General features: G+C 42.1%; 1 protein-coding gene across 2 annotated transcripts in view; it reads left to right on the top strand.

The window, feature by feature from the left end:
- C1QTNF7 (C1q and TNF related 7) overlaps positions 1-23,417 on the top strand; it is a 232,775-nt gene that overhangs the window by 99,615 nt on the left and 109,743 nt on the right. For both annotated transcript variants that reach the window (XM_045182986.2, XM_024573824.3), the window contains 2 exons: positions 14,376-14,592; positions 14,860-14,919. In XM_045182986.2, coding sequence (XP_045038921.1) covers positions 14,898-14,919 — 22 coding nt within the window. In that variant the 5' untranslated portion in view covers positions 14,376-14,592; positions 14,860-14,897. The remainder of the gene's footprint in view (positions 1-14,375; positions 14,593-14,859; positions 14,920-23,417) is intronic.

The raw sequence follows: 23,417 nt of genomic DNA, 5'->3' as shown, positions 1-23,417 counted from the left end.
CTTATCTTACTTTCCCAGCCCCTGAAATCATTGGAGTTTAAACCTCTCTGAGATATAAAAAATTAAGTGTATATCATCACCAAGAAGATTAATTTTCTGAAAATTCTTGTCTGGTCTACATTAAAAATTCATAATCCTGCTCCTATCATAACTGACATCATTGCTTGAGCATGAATAAACTTAGCCTCATTATGCATTTGCTGGTCCTCATCCTCCCTGCCAACTCCACTCCCCTCCTTCCTATCCTGAGTCACCTTACAACGGCTCCAACATTGAAGGGTCCCCTGTTCCAAGAATTTCTCTCTAATTATTAGGTGGCTCCACTCACCGAAGGAGGGAAGATCAAAGAAGAGTTCCTGTTACCCCTGGATGTCAGTGACTTTTGCATCCTGTAGCATGCAAAATGTGCCATTAGCACGGCAAGATGGCTCTTGCAGATGAAAAGGGACTGTTCCCCAAGTCAGACAGATCTGGGCTTTGCCTTTGGCCTGCTGGGAAAGTTTGCACTGAGATACCCCAAGTCTTAGCGCCTCCGTGCCTTCATGTTCAAATAAGAATAGCAATACTCTACTTGTAAAATTCAGATGAGGTAATGGAAACGAAAGCACTTCATATGCTGCAGAAACTATACAAACACACAAGATTGCTGCTATTTTTCCATCTGTGCACATCCAGTCTCCTCCTACATGAGTGTTTCTTCTGTCCACATCCAGAGCTGTCAACCAACCCTTGGTTTCTTCAGTTTGCAAAAGCTGTTGTTGACAAGCCCATTGGAAGGCAGATGTGGATGATCGGAAATAGGACTTCAAAGGGAAACACCAGCACCATCATTATTATGGTCCTGGTAGGATTTCAGGAGAAGGGCTTCCTTCCTGCCCTTCCCCCAGCAACTGCTTTGAGAGTCCCTTCACGGAGTGATTATAACTTGATCCCCAATTTGATTGCTTATGTCAATGATAATAATCCCCATCATCTGTAATCATTGAAACCTGCTGGATCTCCACCACCTCCCACCCTTGGAATAGGAAAAAGACTTAAGCACATCACCAACAGATGTGACCAAATAAGAGGATGAAATGTGGGATCCAAAATAAACTCTTCCCAACCTACATCCCTCCATCTGTTTTACTGCTACATGGGCAGATACAAATTTAAAATAATAACAAACATTTATTAATGCTTCAAATGCACCATTATTTCTCTTGACCCCTGTGTATCAGTCAGGGTTCTCTAGAGAAATCAAACTGAAAGATATCCATATCTGTATCGATGTACATGTACATAAAAATATGTAGTTGAGCCTTGAACGATGCTGGGGTTAGAGGCTCGTTAACATAAACTCAGGAGTGGTTGAAAGAGGTTTGTTTTGAATACCAAGACACCTTTATCACTTACATCACTTAGAAATTTCCAAGAGTTTTAGGAGTTCTGTGCTAGAAAGGGGGACAAAGACCAAATATACAGGGTCCGGCAGAAGCAACACCTGCCTGAGTGTGGTTGGTAGGGGAATAATATGGGTGTAATAATTTATAGCTTTAATTTGAACATTTCACCTAAAATGTCATATGGTGTGGTTGAATGTGATACTGTTATGTTACAGAATTACACGTTATTGATTTTGTAATAAAAAGGGGCGTTATTTGTGCCAGACCCCGTATGTTTCTTATTATAAATCACAATTATCACAAGGTGGGACACCTTTAGGAGGCTGGGAGATCATCTTGGAATTCTGCGGACCATCCTGTGATTACCATGCACAACGTTATTTTAGACTGTTTAGAATGGTGAGTCACACTGTTAGTTCTTAATATGTATGGTACAAGGGGCAATATATAGCTCGTTTTAAATTACACGTGTATTATCTCATTTAATTCTTCAAATAACTTACGTAGGGTAATGGATGCTTCTCTTCGGAGAAGAAAGAACCTGAGACTCAGAAAGCCTCGGTGTTCTGCAAAGGTTACACAAGTGCACAAAAGCCCTGGTGTTCAAACCGGAACTCCTGCTTAAACGTTAAGCCTGCTCCCTCCCCCTCTCCTTCCTCCAAATAATACTCTCCTGCACTTAGGCTAGTTTTCACCTATTATTAGAAAGGTAACTGTTGTATTAAGCTCATTTCTGCTGAAGCACAAAAGACTGATAGAATGACCACTTAATTAGTTCAGTGCGTAGCGAGTGACTCAGTAGTGTGAGACAGGCTTGTCTTCCATGAACAAGGCTGAGTATAACTAACCTGTCTTCACTGGAGTGGGATGTCAACAGTTAGCAGACAGGACACTACAGGAGCTAATGGCTCAGGGTGATAGTGAAAGGTTCTGACCTGGACTAGGAGGCTCAGGAAATCCTTCCCGAGTGTCTCACAAATTATGATTATGCAATTGAAAAGGAAGACACCCAAACAACATTTCGAGGAGATATTTTTGGATCAGACACCTTTCCTCTGAAACCCTTCAAAGCACACCTTGGGGTAATGTAGGCATACTGGTGAATTTGTGTGTAGGTTAATGAACTTCGGAGGGAAGTTTGGAACCTAGACCATGGGTTCTTACCCTGACATCAGCTGCTGCCATTGGGAATATCATCTACTAGCTCTGAGCCTCAGTTTTTGAAAAACCTTGATGGTTAAAAAAAAACTCTATGATCCTTCTATTCAAAGATGCTGCCCTGAAGATAGCAGTGGGGTATAACAAGGAGTTTTTGAAAGGAGTGAGCCAAATACCTGGAAACCATTTCTTGGAAAGCATCCCAGCCCTGGTGGCTCCAGGCTCTGCCCCCAACCCACAGGGCTGCGTGGAGAGCTGGATCTGAGGCATTGAGCAAAAGCCAGGAGAGCTGGTGGCATCAGAGTTGGCCAAGAAGTGTGGCCTGGAGGAACTCTGCTGTTGACAACTTTCAACACAGCCCCACCTCAGGCCTAGCGTGCAGCTGGACTCAGTAACAGTGTGGGTTTTTTCCAGCTGCGGGACGTGGGTCCTGCTAAAAACACTGAACCAGGTCCTCCGTGCCCATCATCAGCCACTTTCTCCCTTGGCATTTTAACAGCTCGAATGGAAAACTCTTGTGGACCTGGTTTCTGAAGCAGATGAGTCATGTCATTGAGTTAAATGATGCCACCCGCATACTTTGTTTCATCTGGAAGACTTTTAAAGTCTGGTTTTTTTTAGTGCCTGAACAGCTGGTCACCAGATGCCAGTCCCCATCCCTTGAGTTATGTTTGCAGCTTAGAGTTGGGAAAATTTCATGACCAGTTCTTGCTTAAGCTGGTGCATGGTCACTTCCAAGCTGGACTTTAATGATCACATGGCATTTAAATCCAGGACTATGGAAGGGTTAATGAAAAGATGGTGAAGGTGGATGAAGGAAATTGTCCCAAAGATATGGTGGCTGAAGCCAACCAAAGTTGTGCGAGTTTTAGTTTAGAGCCTTGTGCTTAGATAAATGAACAAATGGCAATAATTATATAAAAGTAAGGTCAGCTTACAGATAATAACTCAAAACAAGCACCAAATCACAGTACATTTCAAGACTCTCTAACATTTATCGGGCATATATCTATGGCACAGTGAACTGCAGACAACACGAGGCTTGTGTGAACATCAATCAATAGCCATAATGTTTGCCTTACTACTGTTGGCAGCATTCAATTTTCTAAAGAGGATATGTAAGCTGAAGGGAAGAGTCAAAACTCTCAGAATAATTGCAGAAATCATTTTTGTATTTTTAAATCAACTTTATTTAGGTAGAATTTGCATATAATAAAATGCAACCATTTTATGTGAATGATTCAGCAAATTGTGACAACTGTTTATCATTGTAACCACGACCTCTATCAAGATACAGAATGTTCTTAATACTCCCCAAATTTCTCTGGAGCTCTTCCCTGTAGCCCCTTTGCTTTCAGTCCCCACATGGCCCCCAGTCCAGGAAACTACAGGTCTGCTTTGTCACCATAGATTGGTTTGCCTGCTTTAGAATTTCTTGTAAATGGAATCCCACGGTATATTCTCTTTTGTATCTGGCATAGTGTTTTTGAGATTCATTCATGTTGTGACATATATCAGCCCTTCATCCTTCCTTTGTGTGTGAGTGGTATTCCATTGTATAAATGGGCCACGATTGGTTTATTCACTCACCTATTGATGGGCACTTGGGTTGTTTCCAGTTTTATTGCTGACTAGTATTCTATTATATGGATAAACTTCAAATTGTTTATTCACTCACTTATACATGGATATTTTGTTTCCAGTTATTGGATATCATGAAATAGGTTGCTATGAATATTTTGATATTAACTTCTTATATATCTATTTTTTTCCATTTGTCTTGGGTAAATAACCTAGGAACAGAATTGCTAGGTTTCATAATAAAGTATCAGTAGGAAATGATAGCACCCCTATTTTATGATTTGGTCTACCATAACAAAATGCCATAAACTCTGTGGATTAAACAACAGAAATTTATTTCTCAACGTTCTGGAGTAGGAAGTCCATGATCAAGGCTCTGGCCAACTTGCTTCCCCAGTGACACAGCTCTTACTGGCTTGTAGATGACCACCTTCCCTCTGTGTCCTCACATGGTAGAAAGAGAGAAAGAAGCAAGCTCTCTGGTGTCTCTATGAGGGTACTAGTCCCATCATGAGAGTCCTACCCTCCTGACTTCATCTAAACCTAATTACCTCCTAAAGGCTCCATCTCCAAACACCGTCACCTTGCAGTTAGGGTTTCAACGTATAAATTTGAAAGAAGGGGACACTCCACAGCAGCCCACAAATTGGGATTAAATTTTGCTTTTGAGTGTGTGATGTGTTCTTCTCCTCCATCTCTTCACAAAGGCTGCATTAAATCTCTATTTCTCGACCAATCCATCCAGTTACATTTGTGTTTGTAAGTCAAGTCTCAAGAGTAAAAGTTACCCAAAGAGACCCTATGCATTCATGGAATAATTATTATTAGCTTTGATAACACTAAAGTATATGCAGTACAATATGCATTATATTATTATACTATTAGCTTTCTTCCAGCCTCGTACTTTGGTTTGAAGAATAAACCTGAAGAATGAATATCTTAGTGGCAGATGTACCACACTGCAAATTTAAAGAACCACTATTATTGATGAAAATATATTATTTCAAGTTCTGGCCAGTTCTAAAATAAATTTGAAGATTTATCACTTAACATTTTATTTTGACCTTCTATGAATCGGAAGAATCACACTTCACAATCAGGCACAAGTTTATCCATGAAGCGAAATAAAAGTTGAGCAAGGGATTCTCTCTATCCCTGAAGCCAAATGCAAGCAAAAATGTTTTCTTGACTTCCTCCCCATTTTTCTTTTTTATCCTGACAATAAATGACCATCCAAATGTAATACTTTTAGATTCACAAGTCTACCCCTTTTCTTGTTAGGATCCACAATCTGATAATATGAGGTTCCCAGCATTATATCTGGTAGCTCTTCACGACTATTTGAAAATGGATTAAGTCATGCATGAATACTTTAATTTGCTTCATAACTCTGAACACATTTTCACAACATAAATTTTCAAATAGTTTTATCCTTGTGTGGTTTCATTTGGCAATTGTTTTAGTATGTTCATAAAAACAAGTTATTCTATGAAGCACCATGGATAATAGAAAGTTACAACAAAGGTTAAGACATGATCCCAGTCTTTGCGAAACTTAAACTTGAGAATGAAAACAGACACTCACATAAAAAATGATAGCATAAAAGAAAGAGTGATAAGTACCCTATGAGTAACATAATAGACTGCAGCTTGAAAGCATTGAGTGTCCTTGTAGGCAGGGATTTTTCCTGCCAAGAGAGCCATGCATGCAAGAATTAGTAGCAGACTGGGGGACAGAGGGATGCATAATAGTTTTGAAGAATCTTTTCTCTTTTCCCCCCCTTTATTTAATATGTATGTATGTATGTATGTATGTATGTATGTATTTTATTTTATTGTTGTTCAAGTACAGTTGTCTCCATTTTCTCCCCACCATTCCCCCCCACACACACCCCACTCATCTCTGCCTCCCACCCTCGATCCTACCCCCTTTGGCTTTGTCCATGTGTCCTTTATACATGTTCCTTGATCAGCCTTCTCCTATTTTCCCCCTTTATCCCTCTCCCCCCTCCCCTCTGGTTATTGTCAGTTTGTTTTTTATTTCAGTGTCTCTGGTTATATTTTGCTAGCTTTTTTGTTTTGTTGATTAGGTTCCTTTTATAGGTGAGATCATATGGTGTTTGTCTTTCACTGCCTGGCCTATTTCACTTAGCAAAATGCTCTCCAGTTTCATCCATGCTGTTGCAAAGGGTAGGAGCTCCTTCTTTCTTTCTGATGCATAGTATTCCATTGTGTAAATGTACCATATTTTTTTATCCACTCATTTACTGATGGGCACTTAAGTTGCTTCCAACACTTGGCTATCATAAATGGTGCTGCTATGAACATTGGGGTGCATAGGTTTTTTGAATTGGTGTTTCCGGGTTCTTAGGGTATAATCCCAGCAGTGGAATTGCCAGGTCAAAAGATAGCTCCCTTTTTAATTTTCTAAGGAAATTCCATACTGTTTTCCACAGTGGCCTCACCAGTCTGCATTCTCACCAACAATATACTAGGGTTCCCTTTTCTCCACAACCTCACCGGCATTTGTTGTTTGTTGATTTGGTTATTCCGCATCTTAGTGTGGAAGCACAGGTTTACAGCTCCATGTGAAGTGGTATTTGCTATTCCCCATTCCCAACCCCAAATTCACAAAGTCAACATTGAGCCCAATTACCTAATCAACTATATGGACCAAAAATCTAAAAAAATGGTGACATGGCCCACTATGTGAGGTGGTGACTTGCCTGTTACTACACAGAAATTGAAAGTCATGCACCTCACCTGGGCCCTGGAAGTGAAAGGGTAGACAAGAGAATTGTCCTTGCCCGGACCTTAGGAGATGGGTCTACCTAAAATCAGAAGAACCTCAGTCAGAAAAGTTACAAGCTGTTAAGGCTGTATCTCCACCCACTAGTGAAACTGTGGCCAGTAAAGTTCAGTCTTGGACCAAGCAGATTATAACTCTTTCTCCATTAGAGGACAACTAGACAAAGAGAGGAAGACTATGGAAAGGGAAGGCAGTAGCATTATCTTTTTCTCTCCTCTGGGCTGAAGGTGAGATGTGAGCAGAGGAATAGAAGCCTTCTCCCCCTCCCCACAAGTGTCATTACCTTAGAACAGTCACTCCCTGAATGTGCTTTGCACAATATTTGTATCATATTTGTGCCTCAAAATAAGAATTCTTTGAATCAAGTATTCCTTTGGAAAACAGAATATTTTTACCCCTTAGTGGAAGATTGATTGCACCCACAGTACAGCTTTCTCATAATTTTGTGTGTCCATGTCTCTTGTGTCTCATACTGACCCAGGGCTTGAGCACGTGACTTGTTTTGGCCAATGGGTCTATAGCAAACTTGATGCAAACAAAAACTTAAAAACAGCAGTTGAATATTTCCACTTCTTCTTTTGAACTCTTACAAATGCCTGAGGACACGTCTAGATTCCCCTTATGGAGAATGAGATATTATACAGGGCACAGAGTCAGTTGCTCCAGCTAAGGCCATCCTAGATCAGGCAACAGCCAGCAAACTACATGACATGTGAGTCATCCATTGCCAAGACCAAAAAAACTGCCTAGCCCAGCACAGCCAAGATCAATGGTATCACCCAGTCAACCTGCAGATTCATGAGAAATAATAAATAATGGCTGTTTTAAACCACTAAGTTTTGTTTTTTAAACATAGAAATAGCTAAAGGATATACCCTTCTTGGAGATTGCTATGAACTGAATTATGTCACCTCAGAATTCATATGTTGGAGCCCTTGCCCCAGTGTGATTGTATTTGGAGATGGGGCCTTTGGGAGAGAATAATGCATCGACAAGGTCATGAAAGTGATGGAATTAGAGTCTTTAAGAAGGGGAGGAGAGACCCAAGCTCTCTCTTTCTCACCAGGTGAGGACACAGTGAGAAGGCAGTCATCTAAAAGCCAGGAAGGAAGCTTTCACCACAACTTGACCATCCCGACCTCGGACATCCGAGACTCCAAGACTGTGAGAAAGTATCTGTCTGTTGCTTAAGCCACCCGTTTATGGTCTTTTGTTATGGCAGCCCAAGCAGGCTAAGATTAAAAGTGCCATATGTAACTAGTATCATCCAAAATTAGTTACTATTAGACACTTATTCTCTTTCCAGGGAACATTCCAGAATATATTTCCAAAAACAGTCTGGGGAGATGCTGCGATAAATAAATTGTGATAACATAAGTGCCCCAGCATGACAGATTTTAGAGACATGATTTTTTTTTAAAAAAAGGGTGGGAGGACCATCAGGATTTAATAGTAGAAAGTTTTGGGGAAGTAGAAGAGGGAGCAAAAAATAAATGATGTTTAAAATCCTGAGAATGAGAGGACTATGGGGTTAATGACAGAATTAGACAACTCAGGGAAAGTGGGTTTGAGGGAAAATACCTTTGCTTTAGAACCATTAAACTTGACAGAAATGGGCTATCTCTAGAAGTGAATTCCAACACACATTAGGAAAGTAAGAATGATGCTAGAGCGAGGTGAGGGGGAGCAGGGGAGTTAGACTGGTTCCATAGATTTCATGAGTTGGTGAATGGCAACTCATCAAGGAGAATCCTGCAGAGAGAAGAGACTCCAAAGACAAGCGAGGCTCCTCAAAATGCTGTGATATAGGTGGGCCATACATAGAGAGGCCAAGAGTTGGAAAATGACTTCTTAAAGCCAATAGCAGAGTTGAGACTGTAATTCAAACGGTTGACTTTTCAGCAACCTCGCCCCAGTGCTCATGTGTCGTTTAGCGATGAACTGAATAGTGGTTCACTGGAGGGCAACCAAGCAAGATGGCAATCTAATTGAAATCACGTTGCATGAAGAACAGTTGAAAGAGCCAGATACATTGAACTTGGAAAAAGGAAGACGGAGTGGTGAGGGAGGAGGAAGTCTAAGCATTGCCTTCAGATATTGTAAAGGTTCTTACGTGTGGAGAATGGAGCAGGAACACTCGCTGTTGCTCAGAAAATTCTTCTGTGTTTTGTGAAGCTGTGGCTCCTTTTATCCCTGGGAGCCGGCAAGCAGGACTGGAGTAGCCACCTGCCCAGGCTGTGCGGAGACATCATGAATAGGGTGAGAGAGTGAATGAGAACACTCTCGAGTCTTCTTCCAAATCTATGATCCAGTGATCTACAAATAGGCTGTCTCCTTTTCTCATTTTGACTGTTTTCAATACATTGATTTGTTACCCTAAATTCCCGAGAAAGTAAAAAGGGACCTTCAGATTTGCTCACCATGACCAAAATCCGAGAAAAGTGAGCCAGAGACTGCCAACTCAAAATTATGGCTTCTGCCCCTCATGTCCCTGATACCCAAGAGCAATGAGCAGCATGCAGTAGGCATCTTTGTACCATCTGACAAATTAAAGGAATGTCATCACCTTCTGAGTGACTTCACTTTGAAGTTTGGTTTGGATTATTTCCTGCCATTCTCAATAAAGACAATTTTATTTGAATCCAATTGCCATGTTTTAATTGAACTATAGTTGACATACAATATTATATTAGTTTCAGGTGTGTGACATAGTGATTTGATATTTTTATGTATTTAATAACATTTTCCAAAAGGAGGATGAAGTTTCCAACTAGGTTCATTTCTCCTTTGGCCTCTTCCTCGATGTCTTCACATGTTTGAAAGAATTCAGAAGAGGCTGTATGATACAATCCAGATGAAGCCACCTGGGTTTCAGGATATAATTTGGAACTTGGCTGATTTATGCATGCAAAGGAGAAGAAATAAAGTCAACTATAACAACACAAAGCTTAAAAATGAAAAATGTTCAAACTCTATAATTGTATTCAGAAAGGGGAAGTGCATGTTTTCCAAGAAAAACAACCTGCTGTCCACGAGTTAAGCGTGTGTTTCAGAAGTAATCTTTAATCATCTCAAATGCAATGGACGATAAGGAAAATACACAGTGTAAGCATATTCTCTTCATTTGGCATGGAGAATATGTTTTAACCACCATTTCAGTGTTCAGGTACTTACAGGCCATGTGACCTTGAGCTAGACCCTTAACCTCTCTGTGCTTTAGGTTCCCCCCCAGGAAAATGAGGATAATGTTAGTGTCTACCTCACGGGATTGTTGAAAAAAATAAAATGAGTTAATATACTTATACAGCACATAAAAGGCTGCCTACTACACAGTTCATGCTCAAAGAATGTTTGCAATTATCATCATTGTTGTTTTAAAATGGTAGACGAGAAAGGGGTCTGACCCTTTTGAAAGAGTTTGTGAAATGAAGAAAGCCACATTTCTAGTGGGAAGGGCTCAAAATGCCTGAGGTAGAAACAAAATGTGTGAACTAGAACCTTTTGTACCTCTGCTTAGAGCAGTTCAAAGTCAGTAGGAAAAACACATGGTCTGTGTGGAGAGCAATTTTTAGAAATGTTAGCACTCGACTAGCATTAATGAGATGTTTACCCCCTTTGTGCTGAGGAGCAGCCTGGAACAGTCAATGTCAAGACCACGGCTTTCTTCTGTACACACAGTAAAACCAATATTTGGGTAAGTGGAGCGTGTGCTAGTTAAATGCTAAGGAGAATACTTAACTGGTGCCTTGAAGTTTATAACTCCCTTTATCCCTCGTTTTGCAGGTTGCTTGTAAAATCTGACAGTAACCCACTGGACAATTTTCTTAATAAATGCGTGTATTTTTATAGATGGGTAATAAATTTTGTTTTCTACATTTATTTCTGTTACCAAGCTTCCCACGGTTTCCAATTTACTTAGCCCATTAGCACACAATTTATAAATCTTGAATTTATAGAAGTACTCACAAATGGCATTTATCTAGATTAGTTTTGCTAGAGCAAAAAAGTTGGAATTTATGGTTAGTATAAAAATAACCACCATGTTCAAGCATTTATTGTATGAGACCTATTCTGCATTCCTTACCTATAACTTAGTCTTCCAAGAATCTTTTAAGGTAGCTATCTGTATTAGAGTCATTGACATTAGCTATCTGTGGCAAATACCCCCCCCCAAACTCAGTAGGGGGACACAATGTCAGTTTATATGTTATTCAACAATGTCTGATCCTCTGAGAGATGCTTCAGCTTTCAGGGTTCCTTCTACTATGGGACTCAAGCACCTCTGCATCTTTTGCTTCCTGTCACATGGATGAGGTCGAGAGAAAGAGTACAAAGTGGGTATACCAGTTTCTCACCACCTCAGCTTAGAATTAACCCTAGATAACTTCTGCTCACATCCCACTGGCCAGAAATCAGGCATGTGGTCACCTGAACTACAGGAGAGGCTGGGAAATGGTAGGCAGCACGTAGACATCAGTAAACACTAAAAAGCACCTGTTACGGTTTACTATTCTGGCCATTAAATATCTATCTCGTATCTTCTTTCCAAACAAAGAGCACACTTATCCCTCCCCGAAGGAAACAATGACAAATTCCATCTCGTTGCTGCAAGCCAGTCAAAGCCCAGGACTTCTGGGTTATGTGAAGTTTTTGTTGTAAGTTTGGACATGCCATCTCTTGTTCCAGTGACGTATGAATGAGAAGGAAAGTAATCTATGCAGCAAAGGAAGGTATTCGTTCTCTCTCTCTCTCTCTCTCTCTGCCCCTCCCTCTCCCCCCACCCCTCATTCATACACACACAATACAAATGGTGGAACAGTGATAAGATGACCACAATAAAAATCCCCATTCAGAAAATGAAAGGAAAGAATGGAGACACACAGCAGCCACTGACACCGCAGGTGGGCAGGTCGATGCAGGAGAGGCACACTGCCTTGTGGGAGGAGGAGGTTCTGGATGAGGCCCGGCTCTGCTCGCTGGGAAACTGCCTCATCCATCGTCTCAACGTCCGCAAGTTCCTCCTTCTGAGAGGCTCCCCTTGCCCACCTCCGAGGAATGTGTTGAGGAGCGGGCCCTCCATGCAGCCAACAGTCCACCTCCTTCTAGCGGAAGAAGATATTTTCAGTCTTGAAAAACATTTTTAGTGTGGGCTTATAGTTTTTTTAGCAACATAAGTCCTGCCAAAAGTCAGTAAGCTTCTGCAAGCCATCAAATGTATGTACTATCTCTCTATTCCCTTTTATTTCTGTTTGTAATTTAGACATTCCTTCTTGAACTCATCTCATCCTTGAAAGTCCTTGCCAGATGCTATCCACAGTAACTGATGCGCACGATTGTTTCCTCCCCATCCTCCTCTCCTAGACCTGCAAAGTTACTTGGCACATGTGGCCTTCCAAGGTACCCCGGGTGTCAGTTTCACCTTGCAAAGCATGGCGTTTCACCTCTATAGTTCCTGGGATCAGTTTCCTTACCACTCACCTCCTGTTAGGCCCTGGTGGATGAGTGAGGTTTGGGTTAGAGAATCCCATGTCCACAGCCAGTTTTGGTGTTAACACAGCATTCATCAAAGCGACTCATAAATAGGTCTTAAAAAGTACCAGATACACAATGAGGTGCTTCATTAATATTTGTTGAATAAATGCAGTATAGTGTATATACAGGGCCCGGCAGAAGGAAGGCCTGCTTGAGTGTGGTTGGTCAGGGAATAATATGGGTGTAATAATTTATAGTTTTAATTTGAACATTTCACCTAAAATGCCATATGACGTGTGATATTGAGTGTGATATTGTTATGTTATGGAATTGCATGCTTCTTCTGTAATAAAAAGGGGCATTATTTGTCCTGGACCCTGTACGTGTGTGTGTGTGTATGCAGATAGGTTGTTCTAATATACTTGCATTTAATCTTTGACTAGTAAGGAAACCAATGCTTAAAAAAGTACGTACCACATCAAAAGCCACATAACTGGAGTGTGGCGGATCCAGGTCTAGGACATTGCATGCACCTGTGGCTCCAGCCATGGCCCCAGGAGAAGTCAGAGCAAAAATAGGCTCCACCTTTTCCCCTGTTTTCTTAGCATGGGAACTGAAACCTGACCTTTCCCTGAGGTCTGAGAGTCTTTCTCTCTTTGCACTGTTTCAGTCAGAAGTGTTATCCTCTAGCCATAGAATAATAGTTACTTTGGGTGACTCAAAACACACAGTGGGAAATAACATATAGCTTTTCCATTAATGAATGAGATTTTTGTGCTGAAACTTGTTTGCATAAATTCATACAGTGAGCATACTTAATAGACTGTGCCTGTGTCAACATTTCTTTTCTCCACCAAATGGTTTTATTTATTTAATGAATGTTGTCTATAATCATTTAGGGGATTTCATTATACTATAACCATTCATTAAATCTAGCAAGGGCACACATTCTCCAACCTCGGCTCTCAGCACAAGTTTTGTCATATAAACATTGTCTCGTAGGAACATACCTGCCAAAACTGTTGATTGGTCTGAACCTATGCAATATTTTATTCAATTCAGTTTGTATTGTTTGAGCACTTATTATCAGGTACTGAGTAATACCTGCTCTAAGGTATAGAAAGAAAAGCACCATATAATGTCACTTAATGTGGAACCTAAAGAACAAAATAAACAAAGTAGAAACAGACTCATAGAAACAAAGACAGACCAATGTTGGACAGAGGGGAGGGAGGTTGGGGGACTGGGTGAAAAAGGTGCAGGGGTTAAGAAGTACAGACTGGTAGTTACAGAACAGTCGCAGGCATGTAAATTACTGCCCAGGGAATATAGACAATAATACTGCAAGGGCTATGTATGGTGCCAGGTGCGTGCTTGGAATGTCTAGAGGGACCACACTGGAGAGTGTGCGATTGGCCCCTATGCTCTACATGTGAAACTGATGCAGAATAATATTAAATGTAGACTGTAATTGAGAAATTTTTTAAAAAGATATGAAAATGTTTTTGAAATGTTTAAATCACCATTTTCAGTTGACCACACTTTAAGTTGGCTGTACTTTGAATTCACAAAGGTGTGTGTATGTGTGTGAGAGAGAGGGAGGTAGAGATTAACGGCAGTAGGGGAAGGGTGATGGAAATAGCAAAATTGGTAACATCCATTACAGACTAAACGTCAGAAGACTTATTCAGCTACATGGACAGACTCTGCAAAGCAAGTAACCTTCCTGGAGGTGATGATTTGCAAACAGGAGAAAGGTTAAAATAAGACCGATGCAAATAAAGAACATCATTTTAGGTATTTTCCCCTTTTCTAAAACTACCACAGGCACTAATTTTAAAATTTCAAACAGATAGGGGAGAATTGCATGGAAATAATTGTGTTAGCAAAGCGCTGTTTAAACACAATTTCACTAGCATCCTTGTTCCCTGACTTGAGACACAAACTGTCCTGTGTACTTTTTGCTTCCAGTGAGGTGATGTTGTTCGGTCTCAAGGCACCACTTGAAAAGGCAAAAGCAACTTGAAGTAACACAGTGAGAAGACCCATGGATAAGAGAGGGAAGGAAACAGAAGTGTTTTGATACCTGAAACCTTTGCTTCTGATTTGCCTCAGCCTGGGCTTTGTAGAAGAACGTCACCCACTCCTACTCATTCCTAACGAGAGTATATATTGAGCTCTTTGAAATGTGAGTATTATGGGAAGGATTGCAGTTGCTTTAAATTAGAGGAGTTGGCAAGTGCCTGGGAGGAGCAGGAGGTTGTTTAAACTGAGGAAGACAGTTGCAAAACCTCCTGCAACAGCATGAGCTCCAAGCTTCAAATGTGTTCTAGTGCACAGACGAGTGCTTCATTTTTCATCAAGTGACTTTTTGTGTTGTTTTGAAGCAGCTTCGAATAATAAGCACGTATTTCTGCTTGACATTTTTTTGATGGTTTCTATCTTCATGGGACAGCCGAAGCCAGAAAGCCTCATGTTTTGGAGGGAAGTGTGATGTCAGCAATGCCTAGAAAAGGTAAGCTACCACTTCACTGTGGTATTTCTCTTTCCCTCCTGTTTGACCTTCATCAAAAATATTTACTAGGGGAACTTAAAACAGCTACTTGTAAAGAAATGAGGAGCTTGTACAAAGCATTTCAACAAATGATATATCAGAGGTTCGAAAACTCAGCGGTGGTGCTTCCCCCTACTTTCTATTCTGCTTGCCGCGCAAAGCTCTCTGAAGTATCTTCTGACTGTATGAAAAACGCCGTTTCCTTTAGAAAATGCGTGTGAGTCTTCAGAATCTCTATCTGATGTACTTGGCTTTCACCGATGTGGTGATGGGCTAATTTTGCCGAGGTCACAGTATCTATGTTTTCTTACTCTGCTATATGCAACTCAACTTCTGGAGCTATGATCTTTCTATTAGCTCGGAAATCTTTCCCATGGAAGTTTTTAATAACATTCCAAAAATTCTCTTAAATACGGTTACTATGACTTCTTATAAACTTGTTTTGCAGGACGTGTTTTTCAAAGTTAAATAAATCATTTGATTTTTCCCTTTGTAGCCACATGAGATGAGGTTACAGTTATTATGTCTTGGGGGGCAAAAGAGTTCAACTCTAAGTTTGTTCGTTCCAGTCCCAGTTGACTGACAATGCTATTATCTGAATGGAGTGGCTTTGCCTTCTTGATTGTGCCTTGGAAACAGGTAGGAAGCAGAGAGGTTGGAGTATTCCTTGTTTTTCTATGCATTGGCCATATGAGACATTTCTTGCGGTTTTAGGAGAAAGGGCATGTAAGTATGTGATGTGTTCTTCCAATTTCCCTGAAAAAGTCTGTTATCAGCATTCCCATCTTTTCAAGGCAGACTTCCAGGTGCAAAAAAATAAATAAATAAAATAAAACCTAGGTATTTGTGGAGGTCTGCAAATTCTTCCAGCAGGCTGCATTTCGCAGAGCCCCTCGCTCATTCCTCCACGCACACAGATGTTAAAAAGCTCTGTGTATTTGACCTGGCTTTTGAGTGGCTTGGGACATCTAAGCAACTTCAGCCTGCAAAACCCACTGATCGGGAGGCACCAGCAAACACTCCGTGGGGCCTGGGTAAGAATGTGAGGTGCGACCCTATGCTTGGGTTGAGAAGGGCTCTACCTGTCTTTGCTGTACCAGCTGTTGCTCTATGTCTGAGCTATTTCTCCCTTCTGTGTCAAATTCTGATTACATAAGGTGGATTATAGTGGCTTCTCTGCCTTTTGTGGTCTCCGTGAAGGCAACGGGATTAAGATCAGAGGGAGGACATTATTGTACAAAACGGAGAACGCAGTTCAATCAGCTCATTGCAAGGTGGTCTAGAGAAACTGTTAGTTCCTTTCCCCGTCCCCAGTTGTTAATAGAAGAAATGAGGGGCCAGTGCCCGCCAGTTCCTCCTCCTTCTCCTTCCTCTGTTCTCTCCTTTCCCTTTCTCTACTTCTACCCACGCTGGCCATACAGCCTCAAGAGAGGCAGCAGTGGGTTGGACATTCGAGAGTATTCTCATCCCTTCCTCCTCACCCTCTCCGCCATTCCCGGGCCAGTTGGAGAAGCCCCCACCCTGTTTGGAGGGGGTCTCCAGGACCCCACCCCATGACCTCATTGCAGGCAGCTGGAGAGCTGGGATGGCCAGCGGTTTTGTGGCGCCAGAGTGCACCCCAGGGATGGGTGCGGCCGAGAACAGCGCAGTGTGGCATGACCTGACGGGCGGGGGGGTGGGGGGGAGTGGAGCGGAGCGAGGACTTTCCACCACCAGCTCCTACCGAGGCGGGCTCCATCTCTGGAAGCCAGGCCCGCCAGGCCCCGCCTCTGGGCCCCGCGGAGGCCCCAATGAGCATGAAAACAAAAGGCAATTAGAGCTGCTAATGAAGCCCAAGCCAGCTGACTCATCTGAGGCGCAGCCACTGAGGGGCTTTGTAATGAGACCTGGACAGCGCCCTGGAAAGGACAGGTCAGGGTTGTCCCAAAAAGGACGATGATGAGAGGCTCAGCGTGACCTAATCATGCCTTTTCACCTCAGAGAGGCTGAAGGAGAGGATGGAGGGAGGCCGTCCGTGTTAACTAATGAACTGCTAGGGAGTGTGGGAGCCGAGCTGTTTGAACCTGAAAAGGATTTGAATGTAAGCCAGACTTAGCCCAGGTTGCCAGCTCCCCTCACATATCCCAAGTATGTGAACCAGGACCCGAAAAGCCCCAGGCTCCGGACTCAAACCCTGGAGAGACTAGGAAAGAGGTACCCTTAACTGAGTGTCCACTCCGTGCCAGAAGCTTTGCCAAGGCTCTTTGAGACTGGCCCTTGACAGAGAGGATATGCACAGGAGTCAGTGTAGAAGTGCGTGGAGAACAGCGTTGAGTGGGGCTTTGGAAGTCAGCCTGATAAAGTCAAAGAAATCTCGTAGAGTTGCATTTGAACTAGACCTTGGAGGAGGATTAAAATATCATGAAAGAAGCAACAGGAGCAAGAGAGTCCAGGCAGAGGCCAGTGAGCAAAGGCACAGAGCTGGGAAGACCATGGCCACTCCCATGAACTGAGTCGACTGAGGGGAGTGAGGCTCTCGTCTCCAAATTGCATCTCGAGGCTTATGGGTTTCAGGGATTAGCAATGAGAGGCTAACCCAGAGCGAAATGTGGGAAGCTCTGCACCATGGTGGACCAGAACTCAGGTTCTGGGGACACAAACATCTGACTTCAAATGCAGCTCCACCTAGTAACTGCCCTGCAAACTCAGACCCATTCAAGCATCAGTTTCTTCACCTGTTAAATGAGGCTGATAATTGTATCTATTTGTACAGGGGCATTCTGGGAATTGAGTTAGGAATCTGTGCAAAGGGCCTGCTATCAGAGTGTCTGGCATGTGAGAGCTTAATGAATGTGAGCTTTTACTAATGGGAAATGCTGGTTTCTTCACTGCAGGACTTCTCGCACGTTTTAGTTTTTTATTTTATTTTTCTCGAATGCTCCCTTTACATTTGTTTCTACTAATGAAAACATTAAATTATAACATTTTATCGACCACTTATTTTGTGTCAAGCACTATTCTAAGTGCTTTATTTGAATAGTGGGGGGACTGGGTGGAGGGGGGCAAAAGGAGTAAAATGGGGACATCTGTAATAGTGTCAACAATAAGAATAAAGTAAAAAAAATGAAAAAATAACTAAATCATAGTCAAAAATGAATAGCTGCATTTAAAACTCACAACCTATTTGGGATATTATTACTGGAATTCTGCTGTAATCTTTATAAGTTGAGAAAGCTTTATAATTTTAAATCTTTATAATTTTAAAACTTTATAATTTTAATAACTTTAAAACTTTGTAAGTTGAGTAGCCCAGAAAGGTTCAGTAACTTGCTCAAATTTATCTCAGTAACTTCAGATGGGGCACCCACAATCAAAACTTCCTGATCATCACTCATGCTAGAAAGTTAGCTATTTTCATGTTTTTGTTTCTTAACATGTCCTCTGTCTTTCCATGAATGGGTCGTTAGAATCTGGTCTTTTCCACACTCATCAGGACATGAAACCATTTTCCCCAAGGACTATCACACAAAGCATGGAATGGGGAATGCGGACTGGAAAATGGCCTTCAAACGCATGACATTCCCCAAGACTTAATTAAAATGTGAATCTCCACCGGCCACTTCATGAACTGATTTCCCACATTTCTATGAAATAGAAGCCTAACAACTGGGATTCTCATATCTAAGGCAATTAAGTTATTTTTTAAATATTGTCAACTTTTAGAAGGAAAAGTGACAGCAGGGCAAATCTTTGTTTCACACCCGAGAAGTCAGCCTTCGTCTGTGGTTTTGGGGGCCTGCTGGACAGAGGACCCTGCAAAGGACACCAGCTAGAACAAAACAGGATCCCACCTGGAAGGAATGCTCAGTCAAGTGGGAAAAATAAAATAAGTATTCCAGCATGTAAAACGCAAACTTAGATTTCCAAGAAAGATATCAGAGAGGCTCAAAGTGAATGGGGATTCAGAGAAAAAGAGACCTCAGGTCTCTGGGAAAATCAGAGAAACGTGTAACACTCTTTGGCATTTACCATGTACAAGGAACTGTGCTAAGTACCTTACAATATGACTAACCCATGTGTACTTTATAAGGCTATAAAATGGGTTTTAACTTGCCCATTTAACAGATGAGAAAACTGAGCCCTAGCAAAATTTAGTAACCACCTGAAGTTTTCTAAAAGTAAGTGGCAGAGTTTGATCTCAAACTCGGGTCCATCTGTTGCTCAGTAAAGACTCCTCAGAGGAAGTAACATGAAATTTGGCCTTGAAGGATGGATAAGGATTGGTGGTAGAGGCATTCCAAGCAGGGCGAAGAATATTAGGAAAACCACAAAAGATACCAGTGTGGGGAGTAGCAGGAAAGTTGCCCTGTCAGAACAAAGTGCAGGCATGGGGAGCAAAGGGAAATAAGCTCAAAAGACTTAGTTGGTGGGTGAGGAGGGGGTCATGGAGACTTGGTTGGAATCAGGTCATAAGAAAGCCTGAATGCCAAACCACAGAGTTTGAATTTTTTAATGGAGTAATCATTAAAAGTTTGTAAACAAGAAAATAACTTGCCAGCAGTTCATTGAACAACGATTTAAGATGATTAAGCAGTGCACAGGCAGGGCAGAGACTAAACTCCCAGTTAGGACACACTATTTGTCCAGGTGGGAGATAACAGTGGCTGCTGTTCACAGAGTGGTTAACGGATGGAGGTGAACCTGGAGCCCAGTCTCCTCTACCTGCTCCACCAAGGCCATGACCATCCTCTTGCTCTTTCAAATAACAGCCCTGAGGCCCCATTAAATCGGACCAGACCCTGTGAAATAGGAGGGGGTGGGGAATGGAAGGGACCAGAGGAGCTAGCTGACGTCTGGGGCCCTTCTCAGCCCTCAGACTCCATGGAGAACAACTTCTCAGCACTTTCATGGAAATCATTAACTCTATAGTTCCTTATTCTGTCACTAGGATCTGTACTTCTCCGTCCTATCAAGTGGGCCTACTTCCAAAAGAACATTAGGGTCTAGAAAAATGCATAAGTTATAGCTACGGCAATTACATAATGTGGTATTGGCATGCAATGATTGGGAGAGTGTATTTTAATATATCCCTTAAGGAGACACTCTTAGCCATCACCCTGGCTGTCTGCCTTTAGTAAAATTCAGCTGTCTGCCTCTTATACTGAGGTCTTACTGCAGTTCATACCACGTCGGGACCCTGCGATGCTCTGAATGATAGTTACCCACCAGGTGTTATGTGACCTCTTCCAGCTCCAAGTAGATGCCATGCCCCCCAAGGAGTAGGAATTAATTCATCTGTAAATTCTTCAATGCTTACCATGAGAGCAGGTGTCAATCAATCTAAAAAAACATAGGTCTGCAAGAAATGTCACATTTCTTTATTTTCTTTCATTCAACTTGAATCCGATTCCAAGAGTCCATGCCTACAGGAATTTCAGCTTTAGAAATTATCAGGCTCCTGCCCCCAACACCTCTAAGGAAGGTTTTCCTTCTCACCAGTTATTCTTATAAATTGCCTGTCCCTGATGTCTGTGGAGTCTGCTTTCAACCCCTGTCTGGGATCTGAGAATCACTGTCCAGGCCAGACACCCCGCCTCTGAGCCACACAGAGTGAGCGTTCCCACTTCTCACAGATGCAGTGATCCTGACCCCCATCTCTCCAGGCCTGGGGAAATGTCCCCTCAAAGGTCTCCTATTCCCCATCTTCTAGCATATACTCAGGAAAGAAAGGAAAATGTGTTTTCAAGAAGCATCTGCTTCCTGTTCTGCACAACCTTGAAACAAATACACGCAAAAAGCCCCAGGCAACACTCTTGGAATCAGCTGGAGGTGAAAGACACACAAAGCTATTCTGTCCCACACCCAATTGGTATTCAGTAATCGTCAGTGAAAGGTGGTCCCCAATAACGCTAACAAGGTGAAGTGACTTGTCCAAGGCCATGAGCTAGATAAGAGCTCCAACGCCAACACGCATTTGTCTCTGCCTCCAAATCACGGGGAGGGAGTTAGGGCTAATTAATCAAAGACAAATTATAGAGTACTATTAAATACTTGTGGTTTCTGGGCCTTTTCTACCAATACCAGCAATGCAGAGCTTACACGGTTGTCTTAAACCGCATCCTACCAGAGGTATCACCCTCAATACCCTACCAGCATTTGAGAGTTGTCATTAAGATGTTTGTTGGTGGCCTTGCTGTCATCCCCGAAGTAGCTAATTCTCTTAAATTGGTTGTGACTTTTTTCCAGTTTCTTTCTGAACCATTATTTTTTTTTTAGAAAAGACTTTTTATGAAGTAATTATTATCCCATTCCACTCTAAAATCTAATTTGATATTAATAGGATCTTAGTTAAGGGATTCTTTGAATTTATTGGCCTCACTAGCCTGTCTTATCATAGGTGTTTATGCCAGTTTTCCAAATCATCAGCATCCCCTCTTTTCCTTCCCAATTAAGATCACATTCTTTGGCATGGTCTTCAGGGAACTTCAAAAATCTTTCTCTTCCCAGCCCTCCTTGTCCACCTTCACCCCTACAGTCATCCTCCATGTATTCATAGGCCCGTGTATACCAAATACCATGAACTGGGTGACTTCAACAACAGAAATAAATTTTCTCACAGTTCTGCAGACTAGCAGTCCGAGACCGAGGTGTCTGTTGATTTGGTTCTTTTGGAGGCCATTCCCCTTGACATGTAGATGGCTTCCTTCCTGCAGTGGCTTTGCACGGTCTTTCTTCTGTGCAATGCACCTCTGGTTTCTGTCTGTGTGTCAAAATTCCCTCTTCTTATAAGGACACCAGCCCAACTGGATTAGGGCCAACCCTCAGGGCCTCACTTTAACTTCATCAGCCCTTTAAAGGTCCTATCTGCAACCCTGGCTGGTGTAGTTCAGTGGATTGAGCATGGGCCTGTGAAGCAAAGGGTTACAGGTTCGATTCCCAATCAAGGCACATGCCTGGGTTGCAGGCCAGCTCCCCAGTAGGGGACACATAAAAGGCAACCACACATTGATGTTTCTCCCCCTCTCTTTCTCCCTCCCTTCCCTTCTCTCTAAAAATAAATTTTAAAAATCTTTTTTTAAAAAAAGGTCTTATCTTCAAATACAGTCACACTCTGAAGTCGTTAAACTGCGAATTATGGGGGAGACACAATTCAGCCCAGAACAGCACAACACCCATGCACAGTGAACCCCTCACAGTTTCATGGGCATCTCTTCTCTCTAGGTAACATAGGTCTAAAGAATCAAGCCTATTCTTCCATCTTTGTATGAGTTATGTTGAACTATATAAAACGGCTGACCTTCAACCATTTTATTACCTACAAAAATGGCAATTTTATATGTTTCCAATATAGTGTGGAGACTTAACAAAAATTCTCATTTCTTGAAGGCAATTTATGTGCTAGGTCCTTAAAATGTCACAGAAATTGTTGATCATCTCCCTGTTTGTCCCTGAGGCTGATACGGAATGCTATTCGAGCAGGCATTTAGAATTTATCTACGCTGCAGATCTCACGTTCAGCCTCAGTGCCGCCAGTACCAAAAAGCTCACATTTGTTAAGACAGCTCCTTCCATTAAAACACCACTGGCTGCCAGAATGTTCTTTATTATACCAGAATCTGGCCATTTTTAATGTCTCTCCATTGGTCCTTTCTCTGCTTTCGAAAGTAGCACGGAGAAGTCCACCTCTTTTTTCCTGGCCTTTTAAATATTTGAAGAGTGTCACCAACTGCCTTCCCAAAGCTCTCCAGGGTGTCCCTGCACCTACAGGGAGGAATTTCCCCTGGACACCATGTGGTTCAGCAAGAACAACCACAACCCTCTTGAAAGGGACGTCCAGACTTGGGAACCGGGTTCCAGATGACTTCTCCCTGCTGCACACTCCATATCAGCTTCCTGGGACAGGGAGGGAAACCCTGTGCTGAGAGAGAAGCGGAGCCCAGCCCCCGGTTGGTAGGAAAGAAGGCAGAGTCCAACGAACAGTGACTAAAGGAGGTCCCAAGCTACTGTCTCTGCCCCTCCAGGGAGCATCTGACACCCACCATGCAGGGCAACTGGTAGTCTCTCTGACTTAAATACTTTATTTTCCTTAGTGCTAACTTTGCATCAGCTTTGCTAGGAAGCTCATCTCATAAAAAGAGCAATATGCAGATTTAAAAAAAAACCAAATACTTAGTTTTAACAAATCCTACTTTCACCCATGTTATTTATGGTGCCGATTTTCTTCGTAGTTAACTAAAAGAATGAAGAAGCTGGAATTACAATTTCTTTGTATGCCAGTTTCAGCCCTAAGCCTTCCTGGTTGTGTGACTGTGGGGAAGTTCTTTGAACGCTCTGAGCCTCTGTCTGTCCATCATTGAAATGGGAATAATATGTACCTAATCCGCTGAACCAATTGGTAGTATTAAATGAGATACTGTGTAAGAGAAAGTATGCAAGCTAGAAGGTGAAATGCAAATGCCAGTTGTTTTGGAAAGGGAAAA

The sequence above is a fragment of the Desmodus rotundus genome, chromosome 4 (genome assembly GCF_022682495.2).
Source record: "Desmodus rotundus isolate HL8 chromosome 4, HLdesRot8A.1, whole genome shotgun sequence".
Taxonomy (NCBI): domain Eukaryota; kingdom Metazoa; phylum Chordata; class Mammalia; order Chiroptera; family Phyllostomidae; genus Desmodus; species Desmodus rotundus.
Note: the sequence above shows the minus strand (reverse complement) of the source record. Positions and strands in the feature narration are given on the sequence as shown.